This window comes from Sorex fumeus, unplaced genomic scaffold (genome assembly GCF_029834395.1).
Source record: "Sorex fumeus unplaced genomic scaffold, SorFum_2.1 ptg000013l, whole genome shotgun sequence".
Taxonomy (NCBI): Eukaryota; Metazoa; Chordata; class Mammalia; order Eulipotyphla; family Soricidae; genus Sorex; species Sorex fumeus.
The window spans coordinates 33,154,787-33,174,432 of record NW_026606070.1 but is presented as its reverse complement, the minus strand read 5'-3'; the positions used below and the strand labels follow the sequence as shown (position 1 = coordinate 33,174,432).

The 19,646-nt window shown below is 40.7% G+C and overlaps 1 protein-coding gene across 1 annotated transcript in view; it reads left to right on the top strand.

Moving 5' to 3' along the window:
• ATP10D (ATPase phospholipid transporting 10D (putative)) overlaps positions 1–19,051 on the top strand; it is a 110,298-nt gene extending 91,247 nt beyond the window's left edge. The window contains exons 19-23 of the mRNA XM_056111437.1: positions 3,183–3,383; positions 6,740–6,820; positions 8,464–8,568; positions 11,954–12,141; positions 17,252–19,051. Coding sequence (XP_055967412.1) covers positions 3,183–3,383; positions 6,740–6,820; positions 8,464–8,568; positions 11,954–12,141; positions 17,252–17,543 — 867 coding nt within the window. The 3' untranslated portion in view covers positions 17,544–19,051. The remainder of the gene's footprint in view (positions 1–3,182; positions 3,384–6,739; positions 6,821–8,463; positions 8,569–11,953; positions 12,142–17,251) is intronic.
• Positions 19,052–19,646: the final 595 nt, after the last annotated feature.

The window sequence follows — 19,646 nt, the reverse complement described above, 5'->3', positions numbered from 1 at the left end:
AATGACCTTTGGAAAGAAGCCCTCCTTCTAAGTTTCTTTTTTTTGTAAAAAAAAAAATTGCATTTGTCTATCTTTAATTCTAATGTAATGCAGAATACTTTCTTCATTTAATCCCAAATTAAACTCGTGTTAAGAAATACTAATATGGGGCTGGAGCGATAGCACAGCAGGTAGTGTGTTTGCCTTGTATGTGGCCGACCCGGGTTTGATTCCCAGCATCCCATTTGGTCCCCTGAGCACCGCCAGGGGTAATTCCTGAATGCGGAGCCAGGAGTAACCCCTGTGCATTGCCAGATGTGATCCTCCCCGCTCCAAAAAAAAAAAAATACTAATATTAGAAAGATATTACATGCTCTTGAAAAGAAGGAGGGCAGCATATTTTTGTTTAGTTGGGTTTTTGTGTTTTTGTTTGTTTTACTTTTTTGTTTTGTTTTTTGGGTGGCCACACTTGGCTGTACTTAGTGATCACCCCTAGTGGGGCTCAGATGACCAAATGTGGTGTTGGGAATCAAGCCTGGATGGGCACATGCATGCAAAGCATCTTAACCCTCTACTATCTCTCTAGCTCTATTTTAAAATTCAGCCAGTGGGAACTTACCTGGCAGAGCTCAGGGTCTACGTTCAGCTCTGTGCTCAGGAATTGTTTTCTTTGCACTTGGGGATCATGTGGTGCCAGGATTCTAACCCAGGCCATATGTAGGCAAAGTAAGAGTTCAGTTGACTGAGTTACCTCTTGCCCTACAATGAGATGTTTACAAATATGATTCCATCACTAGGGAGCAGAGGGACCCACAACTGGGAAAACTCATATTCCCCATGGAAACTAGGATGGTTGTGCACCTGCTGGCACATCCCATTTCACAGCCAGAGAGAAACTGAACCCAGAGAGCAAGAAAATGTGCCCTATGTTAAACATCTGCCATGTTTAACATGGCAGGCACTGGGCTGGGTCTTGTTTATCTAAACCAGTTTCTCCCCCTCTGACTCAGCTTCCTTCCTGCGACTCCTCTGTCCTATTAGTTGGCCCCCATTTGTCTCATGCTATGCCTCTTCCCCATTTAAGTGACTTTTCACCTGTGCCCACCTTGAAATACTCTGGGGAACCATAGGGAGCCGTATGCCCCCTCAGTGAGAAACACTTATCTCAAGCTCCAATGTCTCCATTTACATCCTGAGTCTGCCACATATTAGCCAAGTAACTGGGCATGTTCATTAGACTGTGACACAGATTTCTTCCTGTAAAATGGGGGGAAGTTTAGAGTTCTCCAGCTGTTATATAGGTCAAATGAATTCTTTTAAAACTCGTTAAATGGGACTGGGAGATAATACAAATTAAGGGCACATGCCTACCTTAAGGCCAACCTATTCCCAGTCCTGCATGATCCCCTGAGCATTGCCAGCTGAATGTGTAAGGGTCCCCCGAGCACCTCCAGGATGGTCTAGGTAATATCGGGCACTGTGAGATATCTTTAGTGGCTTCTTGCCCCCGGAGAGACCATGAGTTGGCCCCCATGAGCGGCTCTCCAGCACCACCATGGCCCCAGAGGCACACGTACCTAATTTGGAACCCAGCAGCTTTTGGCAGAAATGTGAATGGACTATGCATTAAGCTACGGTGCTGTGCTCCCTGCCCCCCCCCAAGAGGGAAAGGATGTCTGCCTCTTCCCCCTTTCCCCCTCACCCCCCGACAGCTTGGTGGCCACCGCCTCAGAGCTTATTGGACCACCAGGTATGAGCCAGCAGTGATGGGGCAATTGCAGCCTCATGGGATGGGGAGCAGGGGGGCAGAACTGGCATGTCCTTCTCACCCCATCGAAACCATGAGTTGCCCCCCACAAGTGGCTCTCCGGCATGGCCATGTCCCCAGAGGCACATGGACCTAATTCGGAACCCAGCAGCTTTTGTCAGAAATGTGAATGGACTTTGCACTAAGCTATGGTGCCGTAGGCCTCCCGGGAGGGAAAGGGTGTGTCTCTTCTGCCTTTTTCCACCCTGGTGGCACGGTGGCCACTGCCTCAGAGCTTATTGGACAGCCAGGTATGAGCCAGCAGTGACAGGGCAATTGCGGCCTCATGGGATAGGGGCAGAACTGGCATGTCCTTGCCGCCCCACAGAGACCTCAACTAGCGCCCCCCCCCCCCCCCCCCCGAACGACTATCCGGCACAGCCATGGACCCAAAGGCACACAAACAAATCTCGGAACTATGCGATTTTTGGCAGAAATCCCTCCAGACTTAATTAGCAAACTATCAGAAATCCAAAATCAGATGGTCTTCATAATCAGCAATAGAAAACAAATTATTTCACGATGCCTTTCCAGCAGGTCTGATTGTTGGGGTAAAATTCCAAATAATAATGGTGCATCTTTTGTCGAAATAATGAATGTAATCAAAGTAGAAAGAAAGGTGGAAATCATCTGCCTTACAGGCATGGGGAGGGGTGGGATGGGGGGTATATTGGGGTTCTTGGTGGTGGAAAATATGCACTAAAAAGGGATGGGTATTTGATCATTGTATGACCGAGACTTAAACCTAAAAGCTTTGTAACTGTTCTCACGGTGATTCTATAAATAAATTTAAAAAAAGACATCTTTAGTGAACCCCTCTGTATAAAAACCCTTAAAACAGTGCTCATCAACAATAGGAAGTGGTAGTTAATAGGTTTATGTGTATTTATAGAGTTTTCATTTGCTAAAACATATTCTAAAACTGAAAAAAATAAAAAGCTGCCATGTTTATTTATTTATTTTGGCTTTTTTGGGTCACACCCAGCGATGCTCAGCGGTTACTCCTGGCTCTGTACTCAGGAGTCACTCCTGGCGGTGCTCAGGGGACCATATGGGATGCCGGAGAGCCAAGCTGGGTCGGCCTCGTGCTGGGTAAATGCTCTACCCGCTGTACGATCGCTCTAGCCTCTGCCTTGTTTATTTTTGAACCACACTTTACTCTGCTCAGGGATCACTCCTGGCAGGGCTTGGGGGAACATATGGAGACCTAGGGATTGAGGTGGATGCAAGGCAAGCACCCCACCCACTGTACTATCACTTCAGCCCTGCAATATAAGCTGTGTTCTGTACAGAAAGAAGCTGAAGCCGCACAGTTCAAATGGGCAGTGCATGGCATATATAATCCTAGCACATTTTGCTGTGTCTAAGATGCAAATGTTCCTCTTTGTGTCCCTAGGCCTATGTGAACCTCCTTTTCTGGTACCAGTTCTTTTGTGGGTTTTCAGGAACATCCATGACCGACTATTGGGTTTTGATCTTCTTCAACCTCCTTTTCACCTCCGCGCCTCCTGTCATCTATGGTGTTTTGGAGAAAGATGTGTCTGCAGAGACTCTCATGCAACTGCCTGAGCTGTACAAGAGTGGTCAGAAATCAGAGGTAGGAAACAAAGCCATGATGCTTAGACTGACTCTCATCCGTCACACCTGGGCATCTTCCCATCAGCTCACCTCAAAGAGTGTGGGATATTCAGAGTAATTTACAACTTCCCAGCTTCTCTGCTGTTCTCAAAGATGTCTGCATATACCACAGACATTCAATTACTTGAGCCCCTTTTTCTAAGATAAACACAAGGAAAACCAGGAAAGACCTTCTGGGTTTGTAAGAGGGAAATTCAGTGTTTATATGCTTATACATCTAGCATTTACTCAAAGTCAGTGTGCCATGGATTGTGAGAACTAAACATGGCCTGTGCCATTTATCTTCACAAAAACACTTTGACACAGACCCTAGGACTTCCTATTCCCATAGCTGGGACATGAGATCTCAGTTATTGTAACCCTATGTGAGAGTGTAATGTTTCACCTCTACTATCAGGCAATATAAGGAAGTGATCTAAAGGGCTTTCTATTCCTCAAGCCATGCCGTTTCACTGTGTACTAATCTCTAGTCCTACTGGTCTACCTCTGCATTTGGATTTTTGTTTCTACCTTGCTATGTATCTTTAGGTCCCACATACGAGAGAGATCTTTCCATATCTATCCCTTTCATTCTGACTGACTTAATTCAGCATAATATCCTCTTATTCCATCCATATTGATGAAAATTGCATAATTTTTAGTGCTGCAGAGTATTCCATTGTATTCCATAGGACTCCATACATACCACACACTTCTTGATCTGTAACTGAGCATCTGGGTTGTTTTTATCTATTTACTATTGTACTAAGTAGAGTGATGAACATATGTGTGCATATATCATTTAGAGCTAATGGTTTGTGTTTTGGGTATAGATGCCAAGAAGCAATATTGCTGGGTCTTACAGGAGTTCTATTCCTATTTTTTTGAAAAATATCCATATTGCTTTTCATAGAGGTTGAACCAGAGGATATTTCCACCAAGAGTGGATGAGGGTTCCTTTCTCACCACAACCATAACAACATGGACTATTTCCATATTTTTTGATATGTGCCATTCTCTCAGGCATAAGATAAATACCTAAGGAATTACAATGTAATTCTTAACTAATAAACTGGAAGTTAGAATAAAGCCTGTGCTATGATTTGGAAAAGAGATTAGTTGTGGATAAATTTAGCTATTAATTGTGTATAATTTCAGACTACATTCTGTTCTTTTACAATTCTATAAAGTAAAATAATTTCACATTCCTTATCCCTGCAGGGTTTCTTTAGTACTTACTATGTCAGCACTATTTAAAAAAATTTTTTAAAAAACATGTTTAGTTGAATGGCACACAAAAATAAGTCTCCTTTCAAAACTTTATTTATTTGTATAAGTTATATTTTTATTGTTTTAATGTATCACCTTTGCTTCTTGTAACTAAAAGACTTAAACAGTTCTACATGATGAAAGAAAAGAACTTTGAGGCCATCTTTATCCACTCCTCCTCTGGGGCATTTAATGTCCAGAAATCTTACATGCTCTCACAGGTAGATTGTCAAGATCACAGGGACTAAGTTGGTCCAGGATCCTCTTGACACCCATGAGTGGACAGGGTTGATATGTTCTCCATTTGAGAAGAGAACTGTGAGTTGGAACCTTTTCTGTGACCAGTGATAGACAACTGGCTCAAATTGGCTTCAGTGAGAAGGAAGGTTTATTGGCTCTCAGGGCTGCAAAAGCCAGGAATACTGGGGATAGGACAGAGTCGTAAAGGCTTTGTGAATTCCAGTGCCTCATTGTTTTAACTTGAATCAACACCACTCTTTATGTTTATCACTGTGGCTTAAAAGATCATTTTCATTTTATCCTTGACTAGTGACTCATTTCATTGATGTCAGGGCTAAACTACATAAGCAGGACTGGGAAGAAGGGGTTCCTATAAAAGCACTGGACAGGCACAACGAGACCCCACATTAGCAATCTGCTATAGGGCTTTATTTGCTGTTCTGAATTCGCTAAACATACAATAAAGATGTGTTTAATCTGAGTTTAAAATTTTGTGTCGGTGGTATGCACCTTGGTAATTATTTTACTTGGGTATTTTTTTTTCTTTTTTGCCACTGTAGCACTGTAGCACTGTCCTCCCGTTGCTCATCGATTTGCTCCAGCGGGCAACAGTAATGTCTACATTGTCTAGATTTGTTGTTACTGTTTTTGACATGTCGAATACACCACAGGGAGCTTGCCAGGCTTTGCCAAGTGGGCAGGATACTCTCGATAGCTTGCTGGGCTCTCCGAGAGAGATGGAGGAATCAAACCCGGGTTGGCCGCGTGCAAGGCAAATGCTCTACCTGCTGTGCTATCACTCCAATCCTTTTTTGCCACATCGGAATCAAATCAAAGCAAGTCCTCTTTCATGCAAGACAAGTGCTCTGTGACTGAGCTATATCCTTGGCCTCACTTCGATTCAGGGTGTTGCCTCAAGACACAAGATTGAGATAGAATGTATAGAAGTTTCAGTCATTGTAAGCGTCTCATACTATTATTATTTTCACTCTTAGGATTAGAAAATTAAGGAAATCACAACTTTTAACGATGTATGTATTTTCATCCGTCTACTTCATTTTTTTTATTTAAAAAACTTTTCTTTGATATTTCAGGCCACCCAGTTGTGCCCAGCTCCTGGCTCTGGTGTCAGGGGTCAGTGCTGGTTGTGCAAGGGAATAAGACTAAGGACGTGTGAACGAATGACTAGTTCAGGAATATGATGCAAATGTTGTCACGTTTGTCCAGGGGAGGCATCACTAATACACAACAGCACTCTAACCTGCTGGGACTAAGTGTAGCGTCAGCATTCCCCACACTCATTACCATTTGATCAGAGTTAGTTCTTGTTTAAAAACTTTTTTTCAAGTCCTTTCCAATACCAACTTGATTTTTCTTATCTTCCTTTAGGCTTTTTTTTTTTTTGGTCAGCAGCAGGTTAGCACTTCTTATATTAAATTAGAATAGTTTATGAAGTCAACAAGTATTGGTTGAGTACCTATTATGTACTAAGCCCTGTTTTAATCATGGAAATAAAAATCTTCAAAATCTCACTCTTGATCAATAGGAAATTGAAAGTTACACAAGTATTAAGTTCCTATACCTGCCCTCATGATACAAGTTAAAAGAGAGGAAGAGGAGCCCTTCCCAATTTTCTTTTCCCACTGGTGAAGTCATCTCATTCAGACATCCACTGCTTTGTACAAATCCCATCTGTTCTGTGAGGGACGGAATGAAGGAATGCTGCTCTCCCAGAGCACTAGAAACAAGGCCTGCCTCATATTGTTTCTTGCCTTTGCCTTCCCTCTTGTTCTCTGACCCGCTCTCCAACATCTGTTTCATTTTCAGGCGTACTCACCTCTTACCTTCTGGATCACCTTGTTGGATGCCTTTTATCAGAGCCTGGTCTGCTTCTTTGTGCCTTACTTTGTGAGTCCTTGTTCACTCAAAGTATTTATTATTAACAGTGTACCTTTGAACTTGGTTGTTCAACTTCTGAATCAAAGTATTATAAACTACCCATATAATCTTGTTGTTAACTGAGTAAATGATAATTGCTTTCCAAAATTGGTTAGATTTGCAAAGAAGTACCTTGTTAAGTTCTCTCTTTTGAGTTGCCTTGTTAAGTTACTTACCTTGTTAAGTTAACTTACCTTGTTAAGTTCTGTCTTTTGCAAAGAAGTACCTTGTTAAATTCTCTCTCTCTTAGCCTTGTTGCACTTTTGTCAGGTCACTTTTATAAGTGGCTTGAATAAAATGGAAAGTCTGGCCTTACAACTAGGTGAGTCCTATCAAAAAGGCAGAATCAGAATGTGACAGCTAATATTAATGAGTTCTGGCCTAATTCTACCAGAATTGCAAAGAAAATATTGTATTGAAGCTTATATAAGTAGTCTTACCAAAATTTAAAAAATAAACAAATTTGCTTTATCGGCAAAGACTAGAGAAATATGACTAAAGAATATCCAAAAGATAATTAAAAATTTAGACCAGTACTAGGCATAAGGCTGCATGACATAGTTACTGCCTCTTCCTCAGAAGAAAATTAATCAGAAGTTCTTTGATTAGAAACAACCAAAACAGAAACAATCAGCCTAATCACTTTGTCAACAAAGTTGCAGTATTGGGCCAAAGAGATAATGCAAGCTTAAGGGACTTGCTCCCTTTCAGCTGACCCTGATTCAATCCCAAGCACCACATATAGTCTCCTGAGTAAGGTCAAGAGTGACCCTGGATCACATAAGCCCTGAGCACTGCTGGGTCTGGCCCCAACCCCCTGCCCCCAACCCCACCTCCCTGCCAAATAAATAAATTAATTCATAAACCTGCAGTATTAAGAAAGAGTAAAAAAGTTTATAGTCTTTAAATTATTTTAGTGTAACCAGCCAGAATATTTGGGGCTTATTGTATAGCAAGAGGAATGGAGATTAGGTAGTCTGCAGTATCTTCAGAAGAAAATGCTTAAAATTACTAAAAATTTTTAAAATCTTGGGGCTGGAGAAATAGTACAGTGGGTAATGCACTTGCCTTGCACTTGGTCAACTTAACACAGGAGTTATCCCTGAACGCAGAGCCAGGAATAAGCTCTGGACACTTTTGGGTGTTGCCTCAAGACACAAAAGCAAACAAAGAGCTATAAAACATTGTCATTTGAGAAATACTTTAAGAACTTTATAACATAGAATAGAAGAGCAGGAGGTATTTATTAGCAAGGATGTAGAGTTGGCAGACCCAGAAGAATTGCAGTTCTGTCTTCAGCCCTGTTATATGAAATATATTTGATTCTTCTTAATGCTTTAAACTGCTAGAAAGGTTCCAGTTTCCTTTGAGTAAAAGATTCGAGGAAGATGAACTATGATAAAGGATATAGAGGAATTCTCCCTGAAAAATTCAGAGATTAGATGGCCTCTTTAGGAGGGAGTCAGTCCACTTTTTCGAAAACTCAAATTTATCCTACATGATCAGTTGCGGGAACACTGCAGAAGAGACTTAATCCTCAGGTGAGCTATAGAGTAAAGTGATGACACCACACTGAGCTCTTGAGATCACCTGCTCTTGTACTCTGTTTGTAGACCTACCAGGGCTCCGACATTGACATCTTTACATTCGGAAACCCCCTGAACACAGCTGCTCTGTTCATCATCCTCCTCCATCTGGTCATTGAGAGCAAGAGCTTGGTGAGTGGTTTACCTGCCTCTGAAGTAGCTGGAAGCTCCTTGTGTCTGGATAAATGTCTCCTATTAGTGACCTTGCTAAGCCCTTCCTACCCGCAGGACAACTGGCAATGCAAAGAGTGATGACTCTGTGAATGAAGGATGATCCTTGGCTGAGCTTGTAGGTTTGTGGATTGCCATTATGTGGAGGTAGATGTGCAGCCAAGAAAGTGAAAACCCCCTATCGGGTCCCCTTGGAGTCATATCCATGGCAAATGATTCATGGGGGTATGAGCAAGGCTGGAGAAACAATTATCCTTCAGTGACCTGCATTCTGCAAAGCCAAACTGATACCATTCAACTGAAACAAACAAACAGAAACAGGATGGGGGTTCTGCCTCATCACAGAACCACCCGTATTTTCCTTATAAAACAAATCATAAATATATTTGTTCTTCTTTAATTAAAAACCCTTCTGTGGTTTCCTTTGTACTTAGAATTAAGTCTGAAAACCCTAAGGTGTTGTGTGTAACCTCATAAACAAACACTCACACTTTTCTCTCCAGACTCAATTCTACCTATCCCTGGGCTGGGACTACACACTTTTTTTTTCTTTCTATTCCTTAGACACATTGAGCTCATTATTACATCAGATTCTTAGCATTATTCTTCTTCTTGAATCCCTGCACTGCCTTATCTAGCTCAAATGTTATTTTAGGTATCAGGAAAAATGATATTTCTTCAAAGCCCTTCCCTAACCATCCATTTTCTCATACCATCCTCTGGTTTTAATTCACAGCTCTGATAATGATATTACTTTTCACATCATGATATGATTATCTAAGACTTATCTTATACATTAACTATAAAATTTTTGAGGGTTGAATTTACACATATTTTGTATATTACTATGTGTCAGTACCTAGTATAAGACTATAGCACATTGTGACTAAAAAAATTTTGAATTGATAAGTAAATGAATAAAGGTCTAACTAATGTTTGGCTGTATGTTTCATCCTCATAATGAAAGCAGGAATAGCTGAGTGAGGGCAGGGTTTGGAATTTTATAATAAGTTCCATGATAAAATTATTTACTATAAATAATTATAATGATTTTTTTGTATAGCAAGACTGAATACTTTGGCATCGCTTGTTTTACTTACAGCCTGCTTTAACTATACTGTACTAGTAAATAATATAGCAAAAACGTTCTTATCGGCAAAAACCATGGGTAAAGTAAAAGGAATTCTAAAACTAAAATAGTTGGGATTGTTTTGATATCTGTGTGATTTAATATTTCAGTACTTATGTCAGTGCTGTGGGCTGCTGCCCCAGGAAGTCATAGGTTATGATATTTATTAATGTGTCAGTTTGGGTTCCTGGGTTATGAGCAACAACAATCGCTTCTAGCTAACCTGAGCAAATAAAAATGTTCTAAAAGTAAGTTGAAGAACCATGGTAATACAAAAAAAAAACTTTCAGAGGAACCAGAGTGTGTCTTGGGATCTAGGGAGCTGAGACTAATGGAAAACGTGTCTGGGTCATACTCTGGTCTGAATTGACTCCAGGCATTTTCTCTCAGCTCTGCCTTAATTGGGCTCCAACTGTAGACTCCTGTGATGGAATTCTGTTTCTTTAGTTCTATTCATAGTCTTTTGCTATGGGAAGAATATTTTGCCAAGATTCCTTAGTCAATATTTTTGCCGGTAGGGCTGCACATCCTCCCCAAGAAGAGCAGGAGTGAAAGCTAGGTTCTAGGAAAACAGTAACTGTCATAGGAGGCCTGGGTTTGATGTCTGGCACTGCATGGTCCTTTAGGCACCATCAGTAGTGATCCCCGACCACAGAGCTGGGACTTGCCTCTGAGCATTGCCAGGTGAGATTCAAAACAAAGAAATAAAAAAATGTTCAGTCTTATGACTCTTGGGAAGATATCTACCATGAGAAAATACTGTGTAAGATAAAGAGAATGGAGAACATTGGATCTTGTTTAAAAATATAGTCCTAGGAAATAGAATAATAAAAGTTATACTTCAAAAAATATAATGTGGGCCAATATGCTATACCTCTGGTTTTTGCTGGTCCTGTATACTGCATTACATAATGCTGAATACTACATATGATGATGATGGTTCTCTTTTCATACTTTGCAATATTTCAGAAAGGAAGTCAGCCTGGAGAGATTCCACTTTATCATGATTATTCTTCCTAATTTCCCTTTGTAATAATGAGAGATCAGAGGCCAGACCCTGCTATCATGACAAATAGTGGTGATATTTTACTTAAGGTAGTGATCTACTTTTTTTTTCTTTTTGGGTCACACTCGGCGATGCACAGGGGTGACTCCTGGCTCTGCCCTCAGGAATTACTCCTGCAATGTTCAGGGCACCATATGAGATGCTGGGAATCGAACCCAGGTCGGCTGCATGCAAGGCAAATGCCCCACTTGTTCAATTCATGCTATCAATGATCTACTTTTTAAATTCTAAATTAAATTCTAAACAAAATTCTAAGTTACTTCATTAGATAGTAATTCATTGTAAAGAAACATACTATTTCAAGCTACACATGAGTATGAAGGTGGCTGGGATTAATACAACACAGATTTATTTCTGGTTCTGTAAATTAGCTGAGGCTGTAGATAACTCTAGAGTCATTGTCCTCTGAGGGACAGCTCAGAAACTTAGGGAGTGTCTCATAGCTAGCTGTACCATGGGGAATTGTCCCCAAGGAGAACTTTTTGCTTAGCAAGAAATGAAAGAAGACAACACAGAAGTGGATATCCCTGAGCACTTACACACTTGCTCTCCAGGCCTCCAGAATAGAATTTGTACCTACCCATTCATTCACACCATTCAAGGTCAAAGCAAGATATTTGACCGTCTTTAATTCCAAGCTGTCCTGTCCTCCTGTTGTTCATCGATTTGCTCAAGCGGGCCCAGTAACGTCTCCATTGTGAGACTTCTTGTTACTGTATTTGGCATATTGAATACTCTCGGTAGCTTGCCAGGCTCTCTGAGAGGGGCGGAGGAATCGAACCTGGCCAGGTTGGCTGCGCGCAAGGCAGACGCCCTACCACTGTGCTATCGCTCCAGCAAGTGAAGAAATGTAGTCCTGCTGAATACTCGATAAATAATGAAAGCAAGATATTAGTGAATGACAGTGAATGGGTGCAGTTTGAGATTCAATGGATTAAGATATTCTCGAAATGAAAAAATAGACCAATGTGTGGCAATATGAAAAAAAGGAAGAAGCCCCACAATCCTCATGGTTTCATGGATACCATGGAATGAACTAGTTATCTAGATTACCTTGGTGCATTTGACTTCATTTTATAGAAGTAAACAATGCTGTGGGACTACTTGCAAAAGATGCTCATCTTCAGTACTCTGTCCCTCTTGTCTTACAGACTTGGATCCACATGTTGGTCATCACCGGTAGTATCGTGTCTTATTTTTTCTTTGCCTTGGCTTTTGGAGCCATGTGTGTTACTTGCAACCCTCCATCCAACCCCTACTGGATTATGCAGAAGCACATGCTGGATCCAATGTTCTATTTAGTTTGCATCCTCACAACCTGTGTTGCTCTCCTGCCCAGGTACAGTATTTGTTTTATAACTCAGAGACAAAATAAAATCCTTGGGCTTAGAATTCTTCAATCAGCAGGTAAGGTGAGATGGTGATGCTCCTGTTTGTTAGTAAAGATGCCAGTTATGTATTCTTTAAATTAACGTTGTGAAGTATTTTGCTAGAGAACAAAAGTAGCTTAACCAAACTGGGAGATTTCCTTTTCTCATGGAAAACTCTAACCTGGTTGGTTATCTCCAGAAGTAAAGGCAGCATTGCTTTCCAAGGTTATCCAAGGACTAGATCTTTTCCTTTCTCTGTGTTTTGGTTCTGCCATCACCCAAGGGTGTTACCATCATCTGCATGAATGAAGATGACTCACCACCAGTAAATCCCTATACCTGCCAGTGGGAGGGAAAATAAAAAGTAGAGGACAAACACCCACTTCTTGCAATGGATGACTCAGAAGTTTCACACATCATTACTCATATCCCACTAAGTAGAATGTATAGAAAGACACAGTCTGAGTGGCTAAAACTTGGGAATCTCTAAAGAGAAGGGGGAGAATGAGTACTGAGAGACAAGTTGCAGTTTTTCATATAATCTGTGAACTCTGACGGCTTTATAATTATAAAGCTCTCATAGCTCACTTTCAGTCATCCTGCCCATTTCAGTTAATTTGATTTCTAATATGGGATAGAAATGGCTGAGAAGAATGGATGGGTTTTCAATCAGCTTTTTGTTTATTTGCTTGCTTGCTTTCTTGTTTATTTGGGGCCAGCTATGCTCAGACTTACTCCGAGCTCTGTGCTCAGCGATCACTCCTGGCAGTGCCAGGAATTAAAACAGGGCTGCCTACAGGCCAACTGATCTCTTTACCCACTGTATTATCTTTCCAGCCCTTATCTGTAGATTCATTAAAGTTTTAGGTTTTTTCCTCTTTATAGTTTATTTTGTTCGTTTGCTTTGTTTTGGGGTCACAAAAGGCAATGCTCAGGGTTGCTCCTGGCTCTGCACTCAAGAAGCATTACTGGTGGGCTTGAGGGACCACATGGGATGCTGGGGATCTAACCCAAGTCAGTCACATGCAAGTCAAGTATCATGGCTTCTGTACTATCTCTGGCCTCTTTATAATTTTGTTTTTAGATATGAAACATGAAAACAAAGTTGTGTTGGTCCTACATTTTCAAAAACAATGTAAATGTCAAAATAGTGGTTTCCTATTCTTTTATACAGGGTTAAAGAGCCATGGTTTGTAAGCCAAATCTGGCCTATTGCCTGTTTCTGTAAATTGTTTTCTTAGAACAAATCCATGCTCATTAATTCATGTATTTTCTCTGGCTACCTTTACACGATAGTGGCAGAGTTCAGCAGCTCCAACAGAACCTGTCTGGCTTACAAAATTTGAAATGCCAGTATCTCGTCTGTTGGCAAAAAAAAGTTTGCCAGCTTCAGTATGAAACTCCATCACTAGGAGCTATGAGTATAGCTCCTTTGTGGCTGATGAATCTCCCTTTCAGAAATGCAGAAAAACCCTATTGAGTCATTCTAGGGCAGTTCTGATTACATTCTTATAATATCACTGTTCAAGTAAGATGCTTCTGCAGTGCTCACCATCATTGCCTTCAAACAAGCCAGATAAGTTTGTGTTTTTGAAGAAATGACTGTGTTAAAGTTAGAGCCTTCTAAAAAGAAATCCTAACGTGTTTTAGCAGTACAAATCCTAGTGTTGCTTTGCTCAACTTAAAATGATCTCCTCAAGTCTAGTCAGATTCAAATCCCTGGAATTTGTAATTGCTAATTTTAATGTGCATGCGTGCATGCGTGTGTGCGTGCGTGCATGCGTGTGTGTGTGTGTGTGTGTGTGTGTGTGTTGTGTGTGTTTAAGAGAGAAAAAGTGAGAAGAGAGAGAAAGGGAAAGAGAATTGTATCTTTAGTTCCTTAGCAAAGAGAGACTTTTCATACTAAGGATCTTAAAATGGGTTGATAATCTGGATTATTGGGTTGGATGCCATGACAAGCATCCTTATAAGAAAAAGACAGATCCTGGTTGGGTTACCAGCACCACATAGAGTGTCCTGAGCACTGCAAGATGTGGCCTATATTTCCCCAGTTAATAAACAATGAATGACTTTTCTTGGAAAAAAGGAAACAAAGAGACAGAGAGGAGCTTAGAGGTAGTACAGCCAATCCAGGTTCAATTCCTGACACCACACAGTCCCCATATATCTCCGGGTATGGGCTGGAGGCCCCCAGTACTGCCAGGGTGGCCCAGATGGTCCCCAGTTCTGCAGGACCCAAGCACAGTATTCTGGGCTCTTGTACTGAAGTACTGACCTGGAGAAAGAGGCATAGAGAGATATGACAGCGACGGAAGAGGACAAAGCACTTTGACCATGATGGCAGAAGTTTGGGCCATAAGCCACAAAACATATTCTGTGGCAGCCACTAAAGGTGAATGAGAAGAAGCTTCTCTGCTAAAAACTCCAGAGCGAACCTGGATTTTCCATTATCTTGATTTTGTCTCCATGAAAGTGATTTCAGAGTCTTTAGAACTTCCAGAGAGTATGTTTTCTGTGACCCCTCAGCATTGTTCTGCAATTTATTACAATGGTCATAGGAAACAAATACAAATTTTGGTATCAACAAGAGGGGTATTGCTGTAGCATGCCTCAAATGTGGAAATAAAAGGCAGTGGACTGGAAAATTGTTCTGTAGAATTGAGCTTACCCAAGAAGGGTTGTACTTGGGAGGATATTGAATGAGAGGGAACGTTGGTAGAAGGAAGTGAACACCCCACTGATGTGTGTGGTGAGGACCACTACATGCATGAAACTATCATTGACAGTATTGTAAGTCATGGTAACCTTAGTAAAAATGCCAGAAGTGAGGGGAGTGGCGTTGAAATTGGGCAGTGGACAGAAGATGGAAGAATTTTTAGAAACATGATAGAAAATTACTAGACTTCCTTACCCAGAATGGCGGTCAAAATGGGGCCATTCAAGTTCCTCCTGGTGAGGATTCATAAAACAGTGAAAGCATGGACAGAAAAAGCCGTGTCTTTAAAAGAACTATTATCATCATGGATGCAGTGTTGCTTAAATATAAATGTGAGAAGCACTGCTTGTGATATTCAGAAGGAAATGAGGAACATGTTATCAAAAACTTGAGAAAAGGGATCTTTGCCATATAATGGCAGAACACTTGGCTGTGTTGTGCTCTGCTGCTAGGTGAAAAACAGAATTTGTAACTGATTGGTGTTTATCTGAGATCTCTAAGCAAAGTGATGAAGTTTTGGCCTGCTTTCTCCTTGCTATATTTTGTAAAATGTTAGATAAAACAGATTGAGGAAAGAACTAGCCCAGGGAAACTAAATTTAGAAAATTACCCGACCAATCAGATTTCAAAGTTGCAAAAATATAATTGACTATTGGGAGAAATTCCTACAGTAGAAGTCTCCCAACTAATTTGATCTGTCATCTCTTTTCAGGAAGAAAACTATGCAAAGACTACCCTAAAAACATACCTATTTACTTTATTTTGTTAGAAATATTTTAATTGTTGTGGACTAGCAACTGTACAGTTGGGAAGGCATTTGCTTGCATGTGGTAAACCCAGGTTTGATCCCTGAAATCCCATATGAAATCCCCTAAGCCCTGCCAGGAATGATCCCTGAATGTAGAACTAAGACTAAACCCTGAGCAAAATTAGTTGTGGCCCCAAAATGAAAACAAGAAATTTTTTTATTCTTGAGACAGTTATCCCACCGACAACACACAGTTTAAGTGTAATAACTAAACTAAGAAAAAGATGAAAAGCAGCCTTGAAGAAGGTAGTAGATAGTTAGGTTCATATATTTTTTTTCACCTAGAGTTCGCTCACTCTCCCAACTCCTTAGCAAACTTATTTCTTTAAAAGTTACTTATGGTTTGGGTCACATGCTTACACTAATAGTGGCTCAGGGTTTTATTGTTTAGTTTTTGGTTTTGGGGGGCCATAGTGTGCAGGGCATACTCGTGGCTCTGCACTCAGGTAACATTCCTGGGAGGTTCTGGGACCCTATGGGATGCCTGGAATCAAACCCTGGTTGTCTGTGTAGAAATCAAACATCCGACCCCCTGTACTATCGCTCTGACTCCAATCTCAGGAATTTGATGAACATATCTCACCTCTACACCACCAAAGTGTCCAAGACCCTTGGGCAAATGCCCTCTATCTTCTTTCTGAATAAACAGAAAGAGCCCTACCATCCCAATCCAGTGGCACCCGAGGCTTCTACAACCTCCCACCTTCTGGGACCACTCCAAAGATTTGCAGGGGGGTGATATTGCCCATGTTGGGAAACACTGGTCTAGAGAGAAGTCCAAGAGTGTTACTGTCTAGCAAATGGGTTTTGCTAGTGCTAAAGGGAATTAGTAACTCAGGAATGTCCTCAACCATCTCAGTAGCCACCATGAAAGGAGATGGAATTGTGCAGAACAGGTATGTGAAACAAACATATTTCCAATGGCTTTAATCCCTGTGACAGTTATTGGACACCCACAAAGTTTTTGAGAATACCATCGCAGCATAAATATTGCCATTTGGAATGAGGTAATTTTTTAACCAGTCCCCATTAGAGGACCTAGCAAAGAGATAGCCCCATGTTCTGAGCACATATTTTGCCTACAGAAGGCTGAGGTTCTTTTCCTGGTACTGTATGACTCCCTGAGTACTGCGGGGAGCAAGCACTGAGCTGGAAATAGCTGCTGAGCACTGCTGAGTGTGCCTCCAAAAATAAACAAACCAAAAGAACTGATAGCCAATATTTTTAATGCTTCCTATGTGTCAGCACTGCCTGCTTTATGCATATCTATACATATTAATCCTCTCATACTATGACATCACCAGATTATATATTTTGATTAATGTTCATTTTTTAATGAGCCCTGTTAAAGAGGCTCACTATCTTCTAAGTGCTCTATAGAAATTAATCTATATTATTTTCTCCTTTTTATACTTTGCTTATCCTCCCCCCTTCCCTTACAGAGGCCAATGGCCACCAGCTCCTTTTACTTTTTCTCACTGGTGAGTTTTTTGGTATGTTGTCTGACAAGTCCCTTGAGCTCTTTGTAAATCTGTGATGCGTTTTATATTACCAGGTTTATATACCGAGTTCTCCAGGGGTCTCTGTTTCCAACACCAATTCTGAAGGCTCAACACTTGGACAGACTGACTCCAGAGGCAAGGAGCGAAGCATTCAAGAAGTGGAGAGGAGCTGGAAATGTGGGTCCCATGACCTCTACGCATGCTGACCAGCCCCTAGTCACATCGAAACAAAAGCCCATGACTGAATCTCCTGCTGCCTTTGCAATGATGTCAGCAACCGCCTGTGCCACTGAGGAAGGCAACATCCCTGACTGTGAAACGGCTCTCAACCTGGACTGCTCGTGATCATGGCTGGATCCCCAAGGACGCGAGTGTGCCTTTGAGTCTGGAACAGAGAATTTGAAGAGATGCCTTGAACAAGTCACAAGGACTTGCATTTGTTCCCTGAAGGAAGAGAGGATGACAATTTCCTGGGCTTGGAAAAGCCCCTGTGATGACCTTTACTGTGTGTTTGTAGCTGTGTTTGTGAAAGACGGGATCATTTGACCTGAAAAAGTATAGGGAAGTGAAATATTTAATTCAGAAGCAAATGCTTTTATGAAACTTTTTGGATTTTGTGAAAGCATTTTACTTGTCTTAGAGTACAAACATTTTTCAAGGTGATTTATTTGAATTATATTTATTTTACGAGGAGATTTTCAGTTCCAGGAAAATGCTTTAACTTGAGCAGACTTTAATTTGAAGGTAAATTTTTTTTTTAATTAAGAAAGTGTTTTTTAGAATGTTTGAACTGAGAAATGATTATTTTTTTAAGTTATCAATAGTTGACTTCCAGAGGAAAAAAGTCTCAAGAGCCTTCTAGATAACAATGTTTACCTACACAAGGGTGATAATTATGCTACTTAAATGTAGTTAGTAATTATGAATAGTTTTATATTTCCTGTGGGAAGAAGACTTCGGTCTTCTAGTGAAAGATGGCAGGCAACTGTCTCAATTTATTGCCATGTTTCCTGAGGTGGGATCTTGGTTGTGGAATGCAAGGATGGAGAGCCAAGGTTCCTCCAGTGTAACTGATTCCTCTTAGCTCTTAGGGAGGTTTGAAAGAAGGTTGGCCTCTGGGCCATGTTGGGACTGGGAAACAGGCCTTAGGCAAAGCAGACTGGATCCACTAAGGCTAGAGTTTACCTGAAAATGTCCTTTTTTCTAAAACTGACAATAGTCTGATCAGAATGAGACAATCCATCCCCAAACAATCTTGAGGAGACCGTTTGAGAGTTTGATGTCTTTACAACGTCTTGTAACTTCTCTGGTGTTTTACATTCTAAAAAAATGAGATATTTATGAATTGAGATGAATAGAAGAATTTCTCAGTAGGATTCCAAAAGGTTCTTAGGAGAAACTAAATTTAATGAATTTTAGGACAGGGATGCCTATAGCAAGTTTGTGGCTATTACAGATCATGTATACTGGCTTTAGGTAAAATAAAATAAATGACTTAATACCAAGTGAGACCAGGTGCTATTATAAGATCATGTGTTCTTATTAAGTTCTCTTAAAATTCCATATCTATTCATCTGAAAATTATGTGTCAGCTATTACCCAGAATATTCTTCATGAAATCTCCATGCTAATGTTTCATGTCTGTATCAAGATCTTATTGACTATTAAACTATTATTCTCAGGGCTTAATCTCCCCATTGCCTCCAGTCCCAAGCTGGCAATTTTTGTAGTCTTCTCATATTATTGCAAATAGTCTTTTATAGAGACCATTATTTCTAGAACTTTTAAATTACCACATAGTTAATGGAAGTTGCTCTGTGCTTCCTTATGATTTTTTAAATAAACTGTTTAATAAATAACATAATCTGGACAACTGTCTTCATTCCTGAAGCTACTCACTGAATCCAACTCAATAACTTAAACATAAAATTCCAAAGTACATGTTTAACCAGAGGATTGTTTGGGTCTTTCTGATATGGAAAAAACAGTGATGTCCTGTCATCTATAACACACCTAACAACTAGCATCATTCCCTCAGATCTGCGTCTACTAATAAATACAAATGTCGGGATATAACTCAGACTAGAATTGATGGATTTTTTTAATGAGTCAAAAGAGGATAAGAATTGGTTGATCTTGGGGCTGGAACGATAGTACAGCAAGGAGGGTATTTGCCTTGCACACGGCTGACCCAGATTCGATCCCCAGCATCCCATATGGTCCCCCAAGCACCACCAGGAGTAATTCCTGAGTCCAGAATCAGGAGTAAACCCTGGATAACCCCTGTGCATTGCTGGGTATGACCCCAAAAGCGCTGTAGCACTATAGCACTGTCCTCCCGTTGTTCATCGATTTGCTTGAGTGGGCCCAGTAATGTTTCCATCATGAGACTTGTTGTTACTGTGTTTGGCATATCGAATATGTCATGGGTAGCTTGCCAGGTTTTGC